General features: G+C 39.8%; 1 protein-coding gene across 1 annotated transcript in view; it reads right to left on the bottom strand.

Annotated features, from left to right (window-relative positions):
- Positions 1–19,704, bottom strand: part of LOC130912135 (protein-glutamine gamma-glutamyltransferase 5-like) — a 60,841-nt gene that overhangs the window by 895 nt on the left and 40,242 nt on the right. The window contains exons 11-15 of the mRNA XM_057830000.1: positions 19,392–19,442; positions 19,057–19,101; positions 7,472–7,678; positions 7,229–7,389; positions 2,970–3,109 (exon numbers count right to left, since the gene is read on the bottom strand). Of these exons, the coding sequence (XP_057685983.1) occupies positions 2,970–3,109; positions 7,229–7,389; positions 7,472–7,678; positions 19,057–19,101; positions 19,392–19,442 (604 nt within the window). The remainder of the gene's footprint in view (positions 1–2,969; positions 3,110–7,228; positions 7,390–7,471; positions 7,679–19,056; positions 19,102–19,391; positions 19,443–19,704) is intronic.

The following is a 19,704-nucleotide window of genomic DNA, read 5'->3' as shown; positions in this document are numbered from 1 at the left end:
AGTATTGCCATCTTTTGGATAACTGAGGTAATTAGTCCGCAATAAATGAACGGGATTTAAAGTAGGGCTGTCAAACGATTAAAATTTTTAATCGAGCTAATCACAGCTTAAAAATTAGTTAATCGTAATTAATCGCAATTCAAACCATTTCTAAAATATGCCACATTTTTCTGTAAATTATTGTTGGAATGGAAAGATAAGACACAAGATGGATATATACATACAACATACTGTACATAAGTACTGTATTTGTTTATTATAACAATCCACAAATGGCATTATTAACATTCTTTCTGTTAAAGTGATCCACGGATAGAAAGACTTGTAGTTCTTAAAAGATAAATGTTATTGTTACAAGTTATAGTAATTTTATATTAAAACTCATCTTCATGTTTTCGTTTTAATAAAATTTGTAAAGATTTCAATCAAAAGTAGAGTTAAATAATAACAAGAATAAAAATAACAATAATAGGAATAGAGTGACCAAAGAAGCACATGTGAGTGAAACAAGACTTTGTTTTTACCCTGTTTTCTTCATGCTCCTCCATCTTTAACAACAAAATTATCCAACACTAGGTTTTCCAGCATTTATTTAAATACATATTCATAGCATTCATAACAATCCCGCCTTTTAAGTGGGATAACCATTAATTTTTTGCCATTACACAAGGCATATCATCAAAAGCAGCTAGCCAGTTTAAAATTTAAATTTTTCGAATTGGCCTGAATTCTTGAATATAACAGAACTTCTCCGTCTAAGTAAATTTACAATTATTCACTCCCTTTGGTTTAATCACTGTTTTAGACGATTCAAACTAACACTGGTGGTTTGACTGACTGGGTAGATGCTACGTGTTAAAGTAGGCAAGCATAGAGAGGGTGATGCTCCGCTCTGATTTGTTGTGCATGTCAGCATTTACAGTGAGGCAAATAAGTATTTAGTCAACCACCAATTGTGCAAGTTCTCCTACTTGAAAACATTAGAGAGGCCTGTAATTGTCAACATGGGTAAACTTCAACCATGAGAGACAGAATGTGGAAAAAAAACTGAAAATCACATTGTTTGATTTTTAAAGAATTTATTTCTAAATTAGAGTGGAAAATAAGTATTTGGTCCCCTACAAACAAGCAAGATTTCTGGCTGTCAAAGAGGTCTAACTTCTTCTAACGAGGCTCCACTTGTTACCTATATTAATGGCACCTGTTTTAACTCAAGAAACCTGTCCACAACCTCAGTCAGTCACACTATAAACTCCACTATGGCCAAGACCAAAGAGCTGTCGAGCTGTATTAATGGCACCTGTTTTAACTCATTATTGGTATAAAAGACACCTGTCCACAATCTCAGTCAGTCACATTCCAAACTCCACTATGGCCAAGACCAAAGAGCTGTCGAAGGACACCAGAGACAAAATTGTATACCTGCACCAGGCTGGGAAGACTGAATCTGCAATAGGTAAAACGCTTGGTGTAAAGAAATCAACTGTGGGAGCAATTATTAGAAAATGGAAGACATAAAAGACCACTGAAAATCTCCCTCAATCTGGGGCTCCATGCAAGATCTCACCCTGTGGCGTCAAAATGATAACAAGAACGGTGAGCAAAAATCCCAGAACCACACGGGGATACCCAGTGAATGACCTACAGAGAGCTGGGACCACAGTAACAAAGGCTACTATCAGTAACACAATGCGCCGCCAGAGACTCAAATCCTGCACTGCCAGACGTGTCCCCCTGCTGAAGAAAGTACACGTCCAGACCCGTCTGCGGTTCGCTAGAGAGCTTTTGGATGATCCAGAAGAGGACTGGGAGAATGCGTTAAGGCCAGATGAAACCAAAATAGAACTTTTCGGTAGAAGCGCAGGTTCTCGTGTTTGGAGGAGAAAGAATACTGAATTGCTTTCGAAGAACACCATACCCACTGTGAAGCATGGGGTTGGAAACATCATGCTTGGGGGCTGTTTTTCTGCAAAAGGCGACTGATCTGTGTAAAGGAAAGAATGAATGGGGCCATGTATCGAGAGATTTTAAGTGAAAATCTCCTCCATCAGCAAGGGCATTGAAGGCATGGCTGGGTCTTTCGGCATGACAATAATCCCAAACACACAGCCAGGTCAACAAAGGAGTGGCTTCGTAAGAAGCATTTCAAGGTCCTGGAGTGGCCTAGCCAGTCTCCAGAGCTCAACCCCATAGAAAATCTGTGGAGAGGGTTGAAAGTCAGTGATGCCCAACGACAGCCCCAAAACATCACTGCTCTAGAGGAGATCTGCATGGAGGAATGGGCCAAAATACCAGCAACAGTGTGTGAAAAGCTTGTGAAGAGTTACAGAAAACGTTTGGCCTCTGTTATTGCCAACAAAGGGTACATAACAAAGTATTGAGATGAACTTTTGGCATTGACCAAGTACTTATTTTCCACCATTATTTGCAAAAAAATTCTTTAAAAATCAAACAATGTGATTAATTGATGTAATGGTTGAGGCCTCTCTAATATTTTCAAATGGGAGAACTTGCACAATTAGTGGTTGACTAAATACTTATTTGCCCCACTGTATGTAATGTCATCCCCAAGACAATGAGGAAGAACAAAACGAGTGACTTTTTTGCGCCCTACCTCGGGGCGGTTCAAAAATCTTACGATTTGAGATATCTATATTATTATTTCTTAAGGGTGTTTATAAAAAATAAAACAACTTTGAAAATCCACAGACCGGCATTATATGACCATATGGCAAGTGATTAGCACTTCTGCCTCAGTGTGTTTGTGGCTTTTCTTCAGATACCTAGACTTCCTCCAACATTCCAAAGCCATTCTATGATCAGGTTCAGCATTCCTATAACCACATTCCTGAAATACTCCGAGCACAAATCTGTGCAGCTACTACAGAAATTAGATCATGTAAGTGACTGCATCATTCAGTGTAAGTCTTGCTGACAACACTTTGAAGAAAAAGTGTCGACAGACCCACCTGGCTTCTTGTTTGCCTTGCAACAATCCGTGGCCCTCCACAATGAGAATAGCGCCACTCAGAGTTTTGTTGAGCTCGTTGGTGAAGGAGACAATGGCCGTGTGCTCTTTCTTCACCTGGATGCTGTCCCCGCCTTCAACCTGCAGTAGAATCAGGGTGAGGCTTTTACTTAAATACTTGTGTTAGGTTGACAACAAGGTGTGTTTGATTCCATGTCACCGTAAATCTAAGAACAGATGCCAGTCAGTTTGAAGGAGACGGTGTTACTTTGTGAGGCAACTTGTATGATTTCCATTGTTTGTTAACTGTCAATCAGCGTGATTGCACAAAACCCACACAAAGGATTTGCATTGACTTTGTAAAATGAGTGGAACTTGCTCAATGTAGGTGTGGGTTTGCACTTTTCCCCTTTATTCTCTTCTTGCAGGCCAGGTACAGTGGTATGAAAAAGTATCTGAACCTTTTGGAATTTCTCACATTTCTGCATAAAAGCACCATCAAATGTGATCTGATCTTTGTCAAAATCACACATATGAAAAAACAGTGTCTGCTTTAACTAAAACCACCCAAACATTTATTGGTTTTCATATTTTAATGAGGATAGCATGCAAGCAATGACAGAAGGTGGGGAAATAAGTAAGTGAACAATCACATTTAATATTTTGTGGGACCCCCTTTGGCAGCAATAACTTCAACCAGACGCTTCCTGTAGCTGCAGATCAGTCTGGCACATCAATCAGGACTAATCTTGGCCCATTCTTCTCGACAAAACTGCTGTAGTTCAGTGGGATTACTGGAATGTCTGATATGAATCGCTGTCTTTAGGTCATGCCACATCATCTCAATAGGGTTCAAGTCTGGACTTTGACTTGCCCACTCCAGAATGTGCATTTTATTCTTCTGAAACCATTCTGAAGTTGATTTACTTCTTTATTTTGGATCATTGTCTTGTTGCAGCATCCATCCACTTTTTCGCTTCAACTGTCTGACAGACAGCCTCAGGTTTTCCTGCAAAACATCCTGATAAACATTTGAATTCATTCTTCCATTAATGACTGAAAGTTGTCCAGGCCCTGAGACAACAACCAGCCCCAAATTATGATGCTCCCTCCACCATGCTTCACTGTGGGGATGAGGTGTTGATGTTAGTGAGCTGTTCCATTTTTCCTCCACACATGACATTGTGTATTACTCCCAAACATTTCAACTTTGGTTTCATCAGTCCACAAAATTTGTCAAAACTTCTGTGCCGTGTCCGAGTGCCTTTTTGCGAACATTAAACGAGCAACAATGTTTTTTTAGACAGCAGTGGCTTCCTCTGTGGAGTCCTCCCATGAACACCATTCTTGGCCATAGTTTTACATATAGTTGATGTGTGCACAGAGATATTGGACTGTGCCAGTGATTTCTGAAGTCTTTAGCAGACACTTGAGGGTTCTTTTTTCACCTCTCTGAGTATTCTGCGCTGAACTCTTGTCATCATCTTTGGTGGACGGCCACTCCTTGGGAGAGAAGTAATGGTGCCAAACTCTCTCCATTTGTAGAAGACTTCTCTGACTGACTTTTAGAGATGGTTTTGTATTCTTTCCCAGCTTTATACAAATCAACAATCCTTGATCGCAGGTCTTCAGACAGCTCTTTTGACCGAGCCATGATGCACATCAGACAATGCTTCTCATCAAGACATTTCTTACCAGGTGTGTGTTTTATAGTGGGCAGGGTAGCTTTAACCCACTCATCAGTGACTGGGCACACACCTGATTTACAGCTATTTGAAATGCTGTATAAACATAAATTACAGTATTTTTCATACTATAATTCACACCTGCCTGAGTAAAAGTCGCAGCATCCAAAAACTGTGCCATGAATAGGGGAAAAAAAACAGTCTTACCCAGGGGGGAAAGTGGCTAGAATTCATTGCCAGAACTCCCTGACAAACTTCGCCAGGGAGCCAGATTTTTTTTTCATGGGTTCCAAACCTTTTATAAGACCCAATAAAAAACAAAAGGTTTTACACATGCATTAGGCTACTGCATTACACTTACTGTAGCAAGGCATACATGAGAAACTGATTTTCATTTAAAATGGTATTTTTTCAACGATGTGCAAAATAACAGTTAACAAAAACATCATACAGTAACCCCAAACTCCATCTGCTAATTTTAATTTTGCCTCATTTCCTCGCATCTAAATGCAAAACCTCAATTTTAACCGCTTAAGAACATAGGATGGACGGTATATTAACACTGAATATATATATATATATTAGGGCTGTCAAAATTATTGCGTTAACACGCGGTAATTCATTTGTTAAATTAATCACGTTAAAATATTTGACGCAATTAACGCACATGTCCTGCTCAGACAGTATTCTGCCTTTTGGTAAGTTTTACAGCAAGGCTTTTTGTGCTGTCTAACAGCGAACTCTTGTGGTCGCTTTGCGACATGGTTTGTTTTCTTGCCAGTTCAACATGGCTGCACAACATCTCGGGCTGACGCCTACGTTGTAATGGTGTGCTTATATGATCCTTGGACAAGATTTGTCCGTAAGTATGGTTGTTGTAAAGAATGTACATTTTATGTTAGTAAGCGAAATGTTATATTTTTTGTATGAGACGATTTTTGTTTATGTTTAGTGAACCTGTTTAGCGTGCTAAGCTAACGTTGTTGCTAATGCAATGCTTGTGTACTTTTTTTTTGTAATTTTACGACGGTCTAAAGAGGACAATGGTTTGAGACAATTTATTAATAAATCAGATGAAAAAGGAAGTCTGATTATTAAGGAGTCATTCACTAGCTGTCTAGCTTTGGAAAAAGTAGACGCTTCGGAGTGAGGACAGCATAGACAGATTTAAATGACAGTAGAGTGAAATGCCCACTACAGTCCTTTTGTACCGTATGTTGAATGTATATATCCATTGTGTCTTATCTTTCCATTCCAACATTTTACAGAATATATATATAATTTACAGAAAAATATGGCATATTTTATAGATGGTTTGAATTGCGATTAATTACGATTAATTAATTTTTAAGCTGTGATTAACTCGATTAAAAATTTTAATCGTTTTGACAGCCCTAATATATATATATATATATATATATATATATATATATATATATATATATATATATATATATATATATACACACACAGTTTAAAAATTAATCGTAATTAATCGCAATTCAAACCATCTCTAAAATATGCCATATTTTAGATAAGACGGATATATACATTCAACATACTGTTCAAAAGTACAGATTTTGCCACCACCAAACTTCACTGATTTGTGGCAAAAGGTGGATTCTTCAGATGAATCTCCCATTGAATTACTCCACAGTTGCCGCAAATATTGCAGGAGACCTACTGGAGTCCGCATGGATCCGAGATTCACTCAGAAAACAGTCAAGTTTGATGGTTACATCATTACCAAAATCATGGTCTGGGGTTGCATCCAGTATGGGGGGGTGCGAGAGATCTGCAGGGTGGAAGACAACATAAATAGTCTGAAATACCAACAAATCTTAGCTGCCTCTTACATTCCTAACCATAAAAAGGGACAAATTCTACAGCAGGATGGTGCTCCATCACATACTTCAATCTCTACCTCAAAGTTCCTCGAGGCAAAGAAGATCAAGATCCTCCAGGACTGGCCAGCCCAGTCACCAGACATGAACATCATTGAGCATGTCTGGGGTAGGATGAAAGAGGAAGCATGGAAGACGAAACCCAAGGATGTTGATGAACTCTGGAAGGCACGCAAGACTGCTTTCTTTGATGTTCCTGATGACTTCATCAATAAATTGTATGAATGCTTGCCGAAGCCCATGGAAGTCATACAAAATATTAGATTTGGATCTAATTGGATCTCAATTTTCACACGACTTTGTGTAGGTGACAAAATTTTTGTCTTGCCAAAATTTGACCTTTATGTCTTCATTAAATGATGAACCTTTTTCAGTGAAACAAATATATTTTTGTACATTCAACATCATTTGGGAGGGTCTTAGCTTTCATAGAGCCATTTCTGAAACCAATTGAATAATTAAGAGTCAGGTTATTAGCAATTGTTTCCACAATATGGATCAGCGACAAGACTTTTGTCAGGGACTGTAGAGCATGACTCCTTTTTGTGATGGTTTCAAGTAAACCTGGTTGCGCTCGGTTGGTAAATTGGCATTCAAATTTTTTACTGTAAGCAATCAGTTTTGTGCCTGTTTTGGCATGAAAAGAAGACTGACCTAATTAGGCCCTGTACCTCTATATTTATTTTTGGTGAACGTAGATTGAAGTCCTGTGTAGCCAGCACTCTCTCTTTGGTTTTCAAGTCCTTGATGACCACCGATATCTTCACGATGTCATCATCCGCCAGAAACGACTCGTACTTAGAGGGTGAGATGGAATGCTGGCGTGTCAAATCTGCACAGAGTAGCCATACAGATTATAATGTGCAATCACATGTGCTCATTTTTGGTTTTAATCAGCCGATGCGGAAGCATGCCTTCCAATGGTTGAATGGAGAGTTCTTGATGGCTTTTCCAGAAGCTTTTCGCTGGGCTACCATTGAATTCCTTAAGCTGAGCGTTGAGGTGCTCCATAAGGAGGCGTGTGCTGTTTGACAGGTTTGTGATTTTCACCGTCAGCTCTATGCTTTTGCCCACAGTCGGTTCTCCATCTACGGTCAAGGTTACGTCCAAACCGGACACATCTGACAGGAAGTCATAAACCTATTACAACAAACTTACAAATATTCATATTAGATATACAAAACAAATACTTGTTCATTATAATGTAAATCTATTTACAGTGGGGCAAATAAGTATTTAGTCAACCACTAATTGTGCAAGTTCTCCCACTTCAAAATATTAGAGAGGCCTGTAATTGTCAACATGGGTAAACCTCAACCATGAGAGACAGAATGTGGAAAAAAAACCCAGAAAATCCCATTGTCTGATTTTTAAAGAATTTATTTGCAAATCAAAATAAGTATTTGATCAATCCAAAAGTTCATCTCAATACTTTGTTATGTACCCTTTGTTGGCAATAACGGAGGCCAAACGTTTTCTATAACTCTTCACAAGCTTTTCACACATTGTTGCTGGTATTTTGGTCCATTCCTCCGTGCAGTCTCCTCTAGAGCAGTGATGTTTTGGGGCTGTCGTTGGCCAACACGGACTTTCAACTCCCTCCGCAGATTTTCTATGGGGTTGAGATCTAGCGACTGGCTAGGCCACTCCAGGACCTTGAAATGCTTCTTACGCAGCCACTCCTTTGTTGCCCTGGCTGTCTGTGTGTTTGGGATCATTGTCATGCTGAAAGGACCAGCCACGTCTCATCTTCAATGCCCTTGCTGATGGAAGGAGATTTTCACTCAAAATCTCTCGATACATGGCCCCATTCATTCTTTCCTTTACACAGATCAGTCGTCTTGGTCCGTTTGCAGAAAAACAGCCCCAAAGCATGATGTTTCCACCCCCATGCTTCACAGTGGGTATGGTGCAATTCAGTATTCTTTTTCCTCCAAACACGCGAACCTGTGTTTATACCAAAAAGTTTTATTTTGGTTTCATCTGACCATAACACATTCTCTCAGTCCTCTTCTGGATCATCCAAATGCTCTCTTGCGAACCGCAGACGGGCCTGGACGTTTACTTTCTTCAGCAGGGGGACACGTCTGGCAGTGCAGGATTTGAGTCTCTGTCGGCGAATTGTGTTACTGATAGTAGCCTTTGTTACTGTGGTCCCAGCTCTCTGTAAGTCATTCACTGGGTCCCCTCGTGTGGTTCTGGGATTTTTGCTCACCGTTCTTGTTGTCATTTTGACGCCACGGGGTGAGGAGGGAGTTGAAAGTCCGTGTTGCCCAACGACAGCCTCAAAACATCACTGCTCTAGAGGAGATCTGCATGGAGGAATGGGCCAAAATACCAGCAACAGTGTGTGAAAAGCTTGTGAAGAGTTACAGAAAACGTTTGGCCTCCGTTATTGCCAACAAAGGGTACAAAACAAAGTATTGAGATGAACTTTTGGTATTGACCAAATACTTATTTTCCACCATGATTTGCAAATACATTTTTTAAAAATCAAACAATGTGATTTTCTGTTTTTTTTCCCCACATTCTGTCTCTCATGGTTGAGGTTTACCCATGTTGACAATTACAGGCCTCTCTAATATTTTCAAGTGGTAGAGCTTGCACAATTAGTGGTTGACTAAATACTTATTTGCCCCACTGTATGAATCAAAAAAGCTACTATAGAACTGGAAACGCAACGTACTGCAACATAGGAAACGGTATGGCTACATACTGATGGTATTACATTAGAAGCAGATAGCCAGATACTAATGATGTAGCTATTACATAGCATGGAGCGCAATGCATCAAGGCAAATGATGAGCAAGAAAACAGAGAACCCAATCAGCCCAAGCACTTTTTTTTTTTTTTTTGACAAAACCGAATATCTGTACTTTATATTATGTTTTAAAAGCTGAGCAGTTAGAGTCTATTCAAGAAGTAATACAGTGATCCCTCGTTACTTTGCGCTTCAAACTTCGCACCCTCAGTCTGTCACGAATTTTTTTTTTCAATAAAAAAAAAAAAATACAGGTGCGCTGTCCAAGTCTCACTCTCCCTCTCCCGCCCTGCCTCCCTCTTCTTGCTCTTTGTTCGTCAGGCAATGAGTGCACTGGAGTTGTTTATTAAGGTTAACAATGAATGACAGACGTTGATGTTTGATCTTGCCAGAGAAGCGAACATCAAAGTGCCGCATGCGTCAATCATCGTTTAATTTGTTAAACCGTTGCTGTGGCAACTCATTGTGTGTAAGTGAGAAGCTTGAGTGGATTTGAGTGGACTCACTCAATGAAGCATCGAATAAAGCCAAGAATTTTACTGCTTTATTCTTGTTTTAAAATAATTCGTGCCTGGATGACCTCCCTGCAACACCTGGGCATATTCCTAATGGGACGACAGAGGGTGTCCGAGGGAATCTCATCCCAGATCTGGACCAGAGCATCACTGAGCTCATGGACAGTCTGAGGACTAACCTGGCTTTGCCAGATGGACCTAAACACAATGTCCCAGAGGTATTCTATTGGATTTAGTTCAGGCGAATGTGAGGACCAGCCAATTGCCACGTTTACATGGAGCCAAATATTCCAATTACAATCGGAATATTTGTTCAAACCGAATAAATGTGTTCCATATAAACACATTCGGAATGAATAGGCCCAAACCGAATGGAATTTCATTCCGATTCACAGGGGTGGAATATTCCTTTTCCCAAACCGATTAGAAGTAAAATTATATCATGTAAACAGGGAAGCGGAATGGTGTCTGGTTGCGTTCTTTCTGCACATGCTCCGTACTGACGTGGTGACGTCACTTTGTGACGTAAGTAACGTCACTTGCAACATGGCTTCCAAGCACAGCGCACCTAATTGGAGTCCGGCGGAAAGATTGTATTTAATTCAAACTTTAAAAGAATTGAATATAATTGCTCGCGTAAAACGAGGAACAGTGAACTATTTAAAAAAGTTCACGAGAGGTTACACGAAGCCGGAATAGACCGGAGCGTTGACCAGATTAGAAACCGGTGGAAAACCGGCTACTACAAGGCAAAAGAGCAAAACAGCAGAAGCGGATACGACCCCACAAACACAACAAGTGGGTTAAAGTTAAAACAGCAGCACTCCGACGATCGATCTCCATGTTTTGCAACGTGACGCTTTGTTTTGATTAATCTGCGCATGTCAGACGGCAGTTGTCAAACGTCCTTTCGGAATAAAGGCAGTCACATGTAAACGCTGGATCAGAATAGATGAAGTGACATGTAAACAGCTGATCTGAAATTTCCATTCGGAATTATTTGAATCGGTATGAATAAAAGTCAGCATGTAAACGTGGCTATTGTTATCAATTCTTTCTTCCTTCAGGAACTGTTGCAGACACATTCCTGGGGAAAATTATCGAAAGGGTTGTGTTCGAACAGATCCAGACTTTTATGATGCAAAACAATCTTTTTAACTCATTTCAGTCTGGATTTCGGCCACAACACAGCACCGAGACCGTGCTTATCAAAGTCCTAAATGATATTCGTCGGAATACCGATGCAGGCAAATCATCTGTTCTGCTACTATTGGATCTCAGCGCCGCATTTGACACGGTTGATCACAACATACTACTCAGCAGATTGGAACAGTGGGTAGGGCTTACTGACACTATTCTTCGGTGGTTCACATCCTATTTACATGATAGGGATTTCTTTGTGTCAATCGGAAACTTTCAGTCAGAACGAACCAAATTTACGTGTGGAGTCCCTCAAGGGTCAATTCTTGGACCACTCTTATTTAACATCTATATGCTTCCGTTAGCTCAGATAGTGGAACAGTATGACATCTCCTATCACACCTATGCAGATGACACACAACTGTACATTTCTGTGTCCCCACATGATTATAGTCCCTTAGTCTCCCTGAGCAAATGCATTCATTAAATCAATGAATGAATGTGCCAGAATTTTCGCCAGTTAAATGTGGAGAAGACAGAGGTGATCATTTTTGGGCCAAAAAAGGAAAGGTCAAAGATAAGCAGCCAACTTAGCACAATGTCACTTACAGCTACAAATCAAGTCAGAAACCTTGGCGTAATTATTGACTCAGACCTAAAATTTGATAGCCATCTAAAGTCTGTCACTAAATCCGCTTATTACCACCTAAAAAATATAACCAGAATTAAGGGGCTTCTGACTCAACAAGACATGGAAAAACTTATGCATGCATTCATTTTCAGCAGATTGGACTATTGCAACGGTATATTTACAGGTCTCGATAAAAAATCAGTCAGGAAGCTGCAGCTAGTACAGAATGCTGCAGCCAGAGTCCTCACAAATACAAGGAAGCTGGACCACATTACACCTGTTTTGAAATCGCTACACTGGCTTCCAATGAGTCAAAGGATAGACTATAAAATACTACTGCTCGTCTACAAAACACTTAATGGCCTTGGACCAAAATACATGCTTGACTTGTTAGATTCCTATGAGACATCTAGACCCCTAAGGTCGTCTGGAACCGGTCTTCTGCATGTTCCAAGAACAAGAACCAAGCAAGGTGAGGCAGCATTTAGTTATTATGCTCCTCACCTCTGGAACAAGTTACCTGAACGTCTGAAGTATGCTCAAACTGTTACCTCTTTTAAATCAGGGCTAAAAACGCTTTTGTTTAGCACTGCATATCCATAACTGTCTATTTATTTCAATCTACCTGCTATCTATTCCTCTTGTGCTTATCTCCATTGCTGATTTAAATTATTATTAGTAGTAGTAGTTTTTGTTTTATTTTTATTTTTGTTTTATTTTTATTTATTTTTTATTCTGTGATTAAATGCGATCTTTTGTCTTGGTTTTTACGTTGTGTTGATTTAAATGTGGTTTCTATGATCTTCATGTGATGTAAAGCACTTTGAATTGCCTTGTGTTGAATTGTGCTATATAAATAAATTTGCCTTGCCTTGCCTTGCCTTGCCTTGCGTACAGCCACATAAAGTTGGGCATTGTCGTGGACCAGGAAAAACCCAAGTCCCACTGCACAAGCGTAGCTTATGACAATGAGTTCAAGGATTTCATCCTGATACCTAGTAGCAGTCAGGGTGCCATCATCTAACCAGTAGAGGTCTGTGTGTCCTTCCAGGGATACACCACCACACCGGTCATGCTGAATGATGTTGCAGGCAGCATAACGTTCTCCATGGGATCTCCGGGCCCTTTCACGTCTGTCGCATGTGCTCAGGTTGAACCTCCTTTCATCGGTGAAGAGCACAGAGCCAGTGGCATAGTTGCAAATTCTGGTGGTCTATGGCAAATGCCAGTCAAGCTCTATGGCCTGCTGGAGGTCATTTTGTAAGGCTCTGGCAGTGTTCATCCTGTTCCTCCTTGAACAAAGGAGTGGATACCGATCCTGCTGAGGGTTTAAGGATCTTCTACGGCCCTGTCCAGCTCTCCTGGAGTAACTACCTGTTCCATGGAATGTCCTTCAGGACAACTGGTTGGTCCTCAGACTGTCCAGGAACTCAGTGATGAGCTGGTCCAGATCTGGGTGGAAATCCCTCAGGAGAACATCCGCCACCTCATCAGGAGCATGCCCAGGCGTTGCAGGGCGGTCAAACAAACAAGCAGAGGCCAAACACAATACTAAGCTTCATTTTGACTTGTTTAAAGGACATTACATCAAAGTTGGATCAGCCTGTAGTGTGTTATTCCACTTTCATTTTGAGTATAAATCCAAATCCGGACCTCCAAGGGTTGGTACATTTCAGGGTTGATACATTTAATTTTCATGGTTAATTTTTGTCTGACTTTGTTGTCAGCACGTTCAACAAAGGAAAGAACAAATCATTTGATTAAATATTTGATTCATTCAGATCTACAACATGTTATGTTAGTGTTCCCTTTATTTTATTTTTGCAGTAATATATTCGTATCTTTCCAAGGCTAAATTTGAATGAATAAATTCACGTGTGGAGTCCCTCAAGGTTCAATTCTTGGACCACTCATATTTAACATCTATATGCTTCCCTTAGCTCAGATTATGGAACAGTATGAGTAAATGCATTCATCAAATCAATGAATGGATGTGCCAGAATTTTCTCCAGTTAAATGTGGAGAAGACAGAAGTGATCATTTTTGGGCCAAAAAAGGAAAGGTCAAAGATAAGCAGCCAACTTAGCACAATGTCACTTACAGCTACAAATCAAGTCAGAAACCTTGGCGTAATTATTAACTCAGACCTAAAATTTGATAGCCATCGAAAGTCCATCACTAAATCTGCTTATTACCACCTAAATAATATAGCCAGCATTCAGGGGCTTCTGACTCAACATGACATGGAAAAACTTATGCATGCATTCATTTTCAGCAGAGTGGACTATTGCAACGGTATATTTACGGGTCTTGATAAAAAATCAGTCAGGAAGCTGCAGCTAGTACAGAATGCTGCAGCCAGAGTCCTCACAAATACAAGGAAGCTGGACCACATTACACCGGTTTTGAAATCGCTACACTGGCTTCCAGTGAGTCAAAGGATAGACTATAAAATACTACTGCTCGTCAACAAAACACTTAATGGCCTTGGACCAAAATACATGCTTGATTTGTTAGATTCCTATGAGACATCTTAGACCCCCTAAGGTCGTCTGGAACCGGTCTCCTGCATGTTCCAAGAACAAGAACCAAGCAGGGTGAGGCAGCGTTTAGTTATTATGCTCCTCACTTCTGGAACAAGTCACCTGAACGTCTGAAGTATGCTCAAACTGTTAGCTCCTTTAAATCAGGGCTAAAAACGCTTTTGTTTAGCACTGCATATCCATAACTGTCTATAAGTTTCAATCTACTTGCTTTCTATTCCTGTTGTGCTTATCTCCATTGCTGAGTTCAATTATTAGTATTAGTAGTAGTTTTTGTTTTATTTTTATTTATTTATTTTTATTCTATTTGTGATTAAATGCGATTTTTATGTATGATTTTATTTCCTATTTTGATTGTCTTGGTTTCTACGTTGAATTGATTTAAATGTGATTTTTATGATCTTCATGTGATGTAAAGCACTTTGAATTGCCTTGTGTTGAATTGTGCTATATAAATACATTTGCCTTGCCTAAATACATTGAACACACACAAAAAAACAAACAAAAAAAATTGATGTGCCTGGGGTGCCACTTCGCGGTTTTTCCACTTATCATGGCGGGTTCTGGTCCCCATTATCCGCGAAAAACGAGGAATCACTGTATATCGTGCTTAATTCAGTCATTAGACCCAAACTAAGGATTGTTCACTTTGAGTTTCATGCAATTTAGATTTCAATTGGTGAGTTTTTGTAAAATACACAAACACATACACATACTTTATGATTATTTTTTTAAATCTTTGTATTTGTATCCAGTGTTTTAAATAACGGCATTAGAATAAAATGGCGTTTCTAACGGCGTTATTCTTTTTCAGTAGTAAGTAATATAATTAATTACTCTTCCCATCTTTGCAACGCCGTTACAGTTAATGAAGATTTGAAGGGGCATGTTACTACAATTTGGTCGAATGAAGCGCGAGTTGTCAACAGTTGATTTTGTCTTCTGCCTGGATAAAGCAGAGCGGGAGGTGGGAAGGAGGTGGTGACGCCATTGCAAACGCGATGATAATTGGCTCAGTGGCTCGGAGCGTTAGCATAACATTTGCGTTCTTGTTAGCACTAGCATTTAGCGTGGCGAGCGTCATCTTAAACTCTCGGAAACCTTTTTTTAATTTTTTTTTTTTTTTTTAACATGCGTTCATGGCTTCCAGGTGGGTACAATTAATTGAAAAACGTACTGTTTTCCTGCTGAGTGTGCATTATCATCACCAAGTTGGCGTTGTCCTTGTAGGCGCCACAATATAATATATTTATTTTTATTGCCAAAACTGGTCACTTGCCATAAACGTTTCTTGAAATACAGTGGGGCAAATAAGTATTTAGTCAACCACTAATTGTGCAAGTTCTCCCATTTGAAAATATTTAAAGAGGCCTGTAATTGTCAACATGGGTAAACCTCAACCATGAGAGACAGAATGTGGAGCCTGATTTAGAATTCCCCTCAAGAATGATGGAAAACAAAATAACGCTCATTTTCAACTTATTATTATAAGTATTCTTGTAAGTTAATTGTAAGTTTAAGTCTTTTAAGTTTATTGCTGACACTGTGTTTTGGGGACATCAACATGTTGTGCCCCCCTGCCCCAAAAGTCAAACTATATTTATTTTTCGAGACCTTGTTTCGAACCGCTAGCGGTCCTACCTAAGACACCCTTGTAAATTGTCGGAATTTAACCCCTTCAGACCTGAGCATGCTGCTGAAGGACATGACGCGTTCGTGTCTCTAAATCAATAAATACATTGAATTTAGTTGCTATTGCTACTTCTGGAAGATGATTGGACGGCACTTTACCCATGAAAATCAAAACATGAGGTTTAGCACGCCCTCTTTGCTATTTTTGGCTCTTTGAAAACGGCTGAGACAAAACGCAACTTCAAAAAGGGAAACCTAAGTGTGCATTTCTCATTAAAAACAATGTAACATTAACATAAAAAAATAATAAAAGCCTGACAACCAGTTAAGGGTGTACCCCGCCTACTGCCCGTAGTTAGCTGGGATAGGCTCCAGCACCTCCGCGACCCTCGTGAGAAAAAGCAGCACGGAAAATGAATAAATGATTGAATAAAAGCATGAAATATCCCCGACCTAAAAATTGCACTTTGTTCTGGTATTTGAGTAGAATAAAAATCAGCAAAGCCCAGCAGAAAAAATGCGGGTCTGAAGGGGTTAAATTTGTTTAACAGTAGTAGATGTCCAATCCAATTGAAGTGGTAGGGTGGCAGCCCTCCCACTTCAAATGGATTGAACGTCTAGCACCATCAATGTCAGACAATGAGTTAAGCAGTGTCTAACCAAGCCATCATAGCATTGTCTTTAATTTATATTTAGTCTACATTAGTTGTTTTTTTTAAATCGATACTATATCGGCATCGGCCAATACCACATAGTATTGGAGTTAGTATCGGAAGCCAAAACAATGGTATCAGTCAAGGGTGTAGGTTTGGGCTCAACACTGGTAAGGACGATTTCACAACATAACATGCATGTACACTTTTTGCTGGGGACGGTACATTAATAAAACCAAACAGATTGGGTGAACGAGGGTCAGGGCTACATTTGTCGCGAATATTAACCTAATTAATTGATAGGCTAACTGATCATTGCAAAATAAATCTGTATTGAGTTATACCAGTGCTTCTCAATTATTTTCTGTTACGCCCCTCATAGGAAGACACTATGCGCTCATGCGCTGGTCCTCATGGGAAACGCAGTCTTCAAAAAAACTACCAGTTTTGTCCACTAGCATTGCTAAAATCAACCAAGTGTTGCTTTAAGACCACATAAACAAAGTAAAAATGAAAATTGGGTAGAAGGGGGTAAACCTAGGTTCACTACATTTCTCACAGTTCAATGTTAAGTAAACTCTGATGCAGGTTGTAGCAAAATTTCAGTAGCAACATTAGTGGTGTGTTCCCCACCTCCATAACATTGACGTCTTTTTACATTACTTACAGTGGCTGCTGGTAGCTAAAAAAAAAAAAACCCGTCAAATATCCCTCCTCTTTGAAGGGGGCGGAGGAAGCGGCATGTTGGCGACTTGTTGTATTTTCATCGGGTCATCAAGTCATCACCCAATCAAACGTGAGTTTGAGGGGGAAAATGGAATAGCACATTCAGCAAGTGAAAAAGGGGTAAATACAGTGGGGCAAATAAGTATTTAGTCAACCACTAATTGTGCAAGTTCTCCCACTTGAAAATATTAGAGATGTGTAATTGTCAACATGGGTAAACCTCAACCATGAGAGACAGAATGTGGGGGGAAAAAAACCAGAAAATCACATTGTTTGATTTTTAAAGAATTTATTTGCAAATCATGGTGGAAAATAAGTATTTGGTCAATACCAAAAGTTCATCTCAATACTTTGTTATGTACCCTTTGTTGGCAATAACGGAGGCCAAACATTTTCTGTCACTCTTCACAAGCTTTTCACACACTGTTGCTGGTATTTTGGCCCATTCCTCCATGCAGATCTCCTCTAGAGCAGTGATGTTTTGGGGCTGTCGTTCAGCAACACGGACTTTCAACTCCCTCCTCACCCCGTGGCGTCAAAATGATAACAAGAACGGTGAGCAAAAATCCCAGAACCATACAGGGGGACATAGTGAATGACCTACAGAGAGCTGGGACCACAACAACAAAGGCTACTATCACTAACACAATGCGCCGCCAGGGACTCAAATCCTGCACTGCCAGACATGTCCCCCTGCTGAAGAAAGCACACGTCCGTCTGCGGTTAGCTAGAGAGCATTTGAATGATCCAGAAGAGGACTGGGACAATGTGTTATGGTCAGATGAAACCGAAATAGAACTTTTTGGTAGAAACACAGGTTCTTGTGTTTGGAGGAAAAAGAATACTGAATTGCTATACCCACTGTGAAGCATGGGGGTGGAAACATCATGCTTTGGGGCTGTTTTTCTGCAGAGGGACCAGGACGACTGATCTGTGTAAAGGAAAGAACGAATGGGGCCATGTATCAAGAGATTTTGAGTGAAAATCTCCTTCCATCAGCAAGGGCATTGAAGATGAGACGAGGCTGGGTCTTTCAGCATGACAATGATCCCAAACACACAACCAGGGCAACAAAGGAGTGGCTTCGGAAGAAGCATTTCAAGGTCCTGGAGTGGCCTAGCCAGTCTCCAGATCTCAACCCCATAGAAAATCTGTGGAGGGAGTTGAAAGTCCGTGTTGCCCGACCCAGCCCCAAAACATCACTGCTCTAGAGGAGATCTGCGTGGAGGAATGGGTCAAAATACCAACAACAGTGTGTGAAAAGCTTTTGAAGAGTTAAAGAAAACGTTTGGCCTCCGTTATTGCCAACAAAGGGTACATAACAAAGTATTGAGATGAACTTTTGGTATTGACCAAATATTTATTTTCCACCATGATTTGCAAATAAAATCTTTAAAAATCAAACAATGTGATTTTCTTTTTTTCCCCCACATTCTGTCTCTCATGGTTGAGGTTTACCCATGTTGAAAGTTACAGGCCTCTCTAATATTTTCAAGTGGGAGAACTTGCACAATTAGTGGTTGACTAAATACTTATTTGCCCCACTGTATAAGTCTGAACATAATAAAAATAATTCACTGAATAATGGTAGGGTCAATTGTATCCTTACAACATATGGAAAGGCAATCTAAATTACCTATATAACTGAACTTGTTATAAAATGCAAATAAGATTGCTTAAAAGTTGGTGGGGACAATTTGTGCATCCTGAAAAGTTGCTAGTGATATGTCCCTACCGTCCCGATGCAAACCTTCGCCCTTGGTATCAGTGCAACATTAATAATTATTGTAAAGGTAGCAGAGGTGCACACTTGTTTGTGTTAGTGCTACAGGGATAATGCTCCCATTTATGATACTTTAGCTTGAAGAATAGTTTAACATGAAAATACAGGACATTACCTGCCATGGATGCATGAGGCATGACAGCTTGTGAGGCATAGCATCCTGCACACAACAATAAGAGTGCTACGTTACACAGTGAAATGGCAATAAAACAGATGAGAAATGCTAAATTAGAACAAAAAAAAATGTTAACGTGTAGTCGGTTCGTGGAGCAGCTAGTAGCAGTGTTAATGCTAGAGTTAATATTATATTTTTACTCATGGATATGTGCAGTTAAATATGGTAAATTCATGAATGCCATCATGCTTTCACAAATTTCCCTTAGGCATCACATTTTTATGATTTAAAAAAATATATTAACACTGTTTTTACCATGAACTACAGTATCTTACCTTCTACAAATGGACCAGGCATGTCCGGACCAGCGCGTGAGGAATGACATACTGTACAAACAACAAGAGCTCTGAATTACTCAATGAACTAGGAATAACAATAGGAACAAAACATTCAATGAAAAATGTTATTTTTCTTTTGAATTCGAACAGAAAAATTTAACATCTAAATGTGAAAACTGTATGTGTAGCAGCTAGCGACTGTGTTATGTTACTACACTGGGGTGTGCGCAGTGAACTACAGTGGGGCAAATAAGTATTTAGTCAACCACTAATTGTGCAAGTTCTCCCACTTGAAAATATTAGAGATGTG

The sequence above is a fragment of the Corythoichthys intestinalis genome, chromosome 2 (assembly GCF_030265065.1).
Source record: "Corythoichthys intestinalis isolate RoL2023-P3 chromosome 2, ASM3026506v1, whole genome shotgun sequence".
Classification (NCBI taxonomy): domain Eukaryota; kingdom Metazoa; phylum Chordata; class Actinopteri; order Syngnathiformes; family Syngnathidae; genus Corythoichthys; species Corythoichthys intestinalis.
This window is presented reverse-complemented; position numbering and strand designations above follow the sequence as displayed.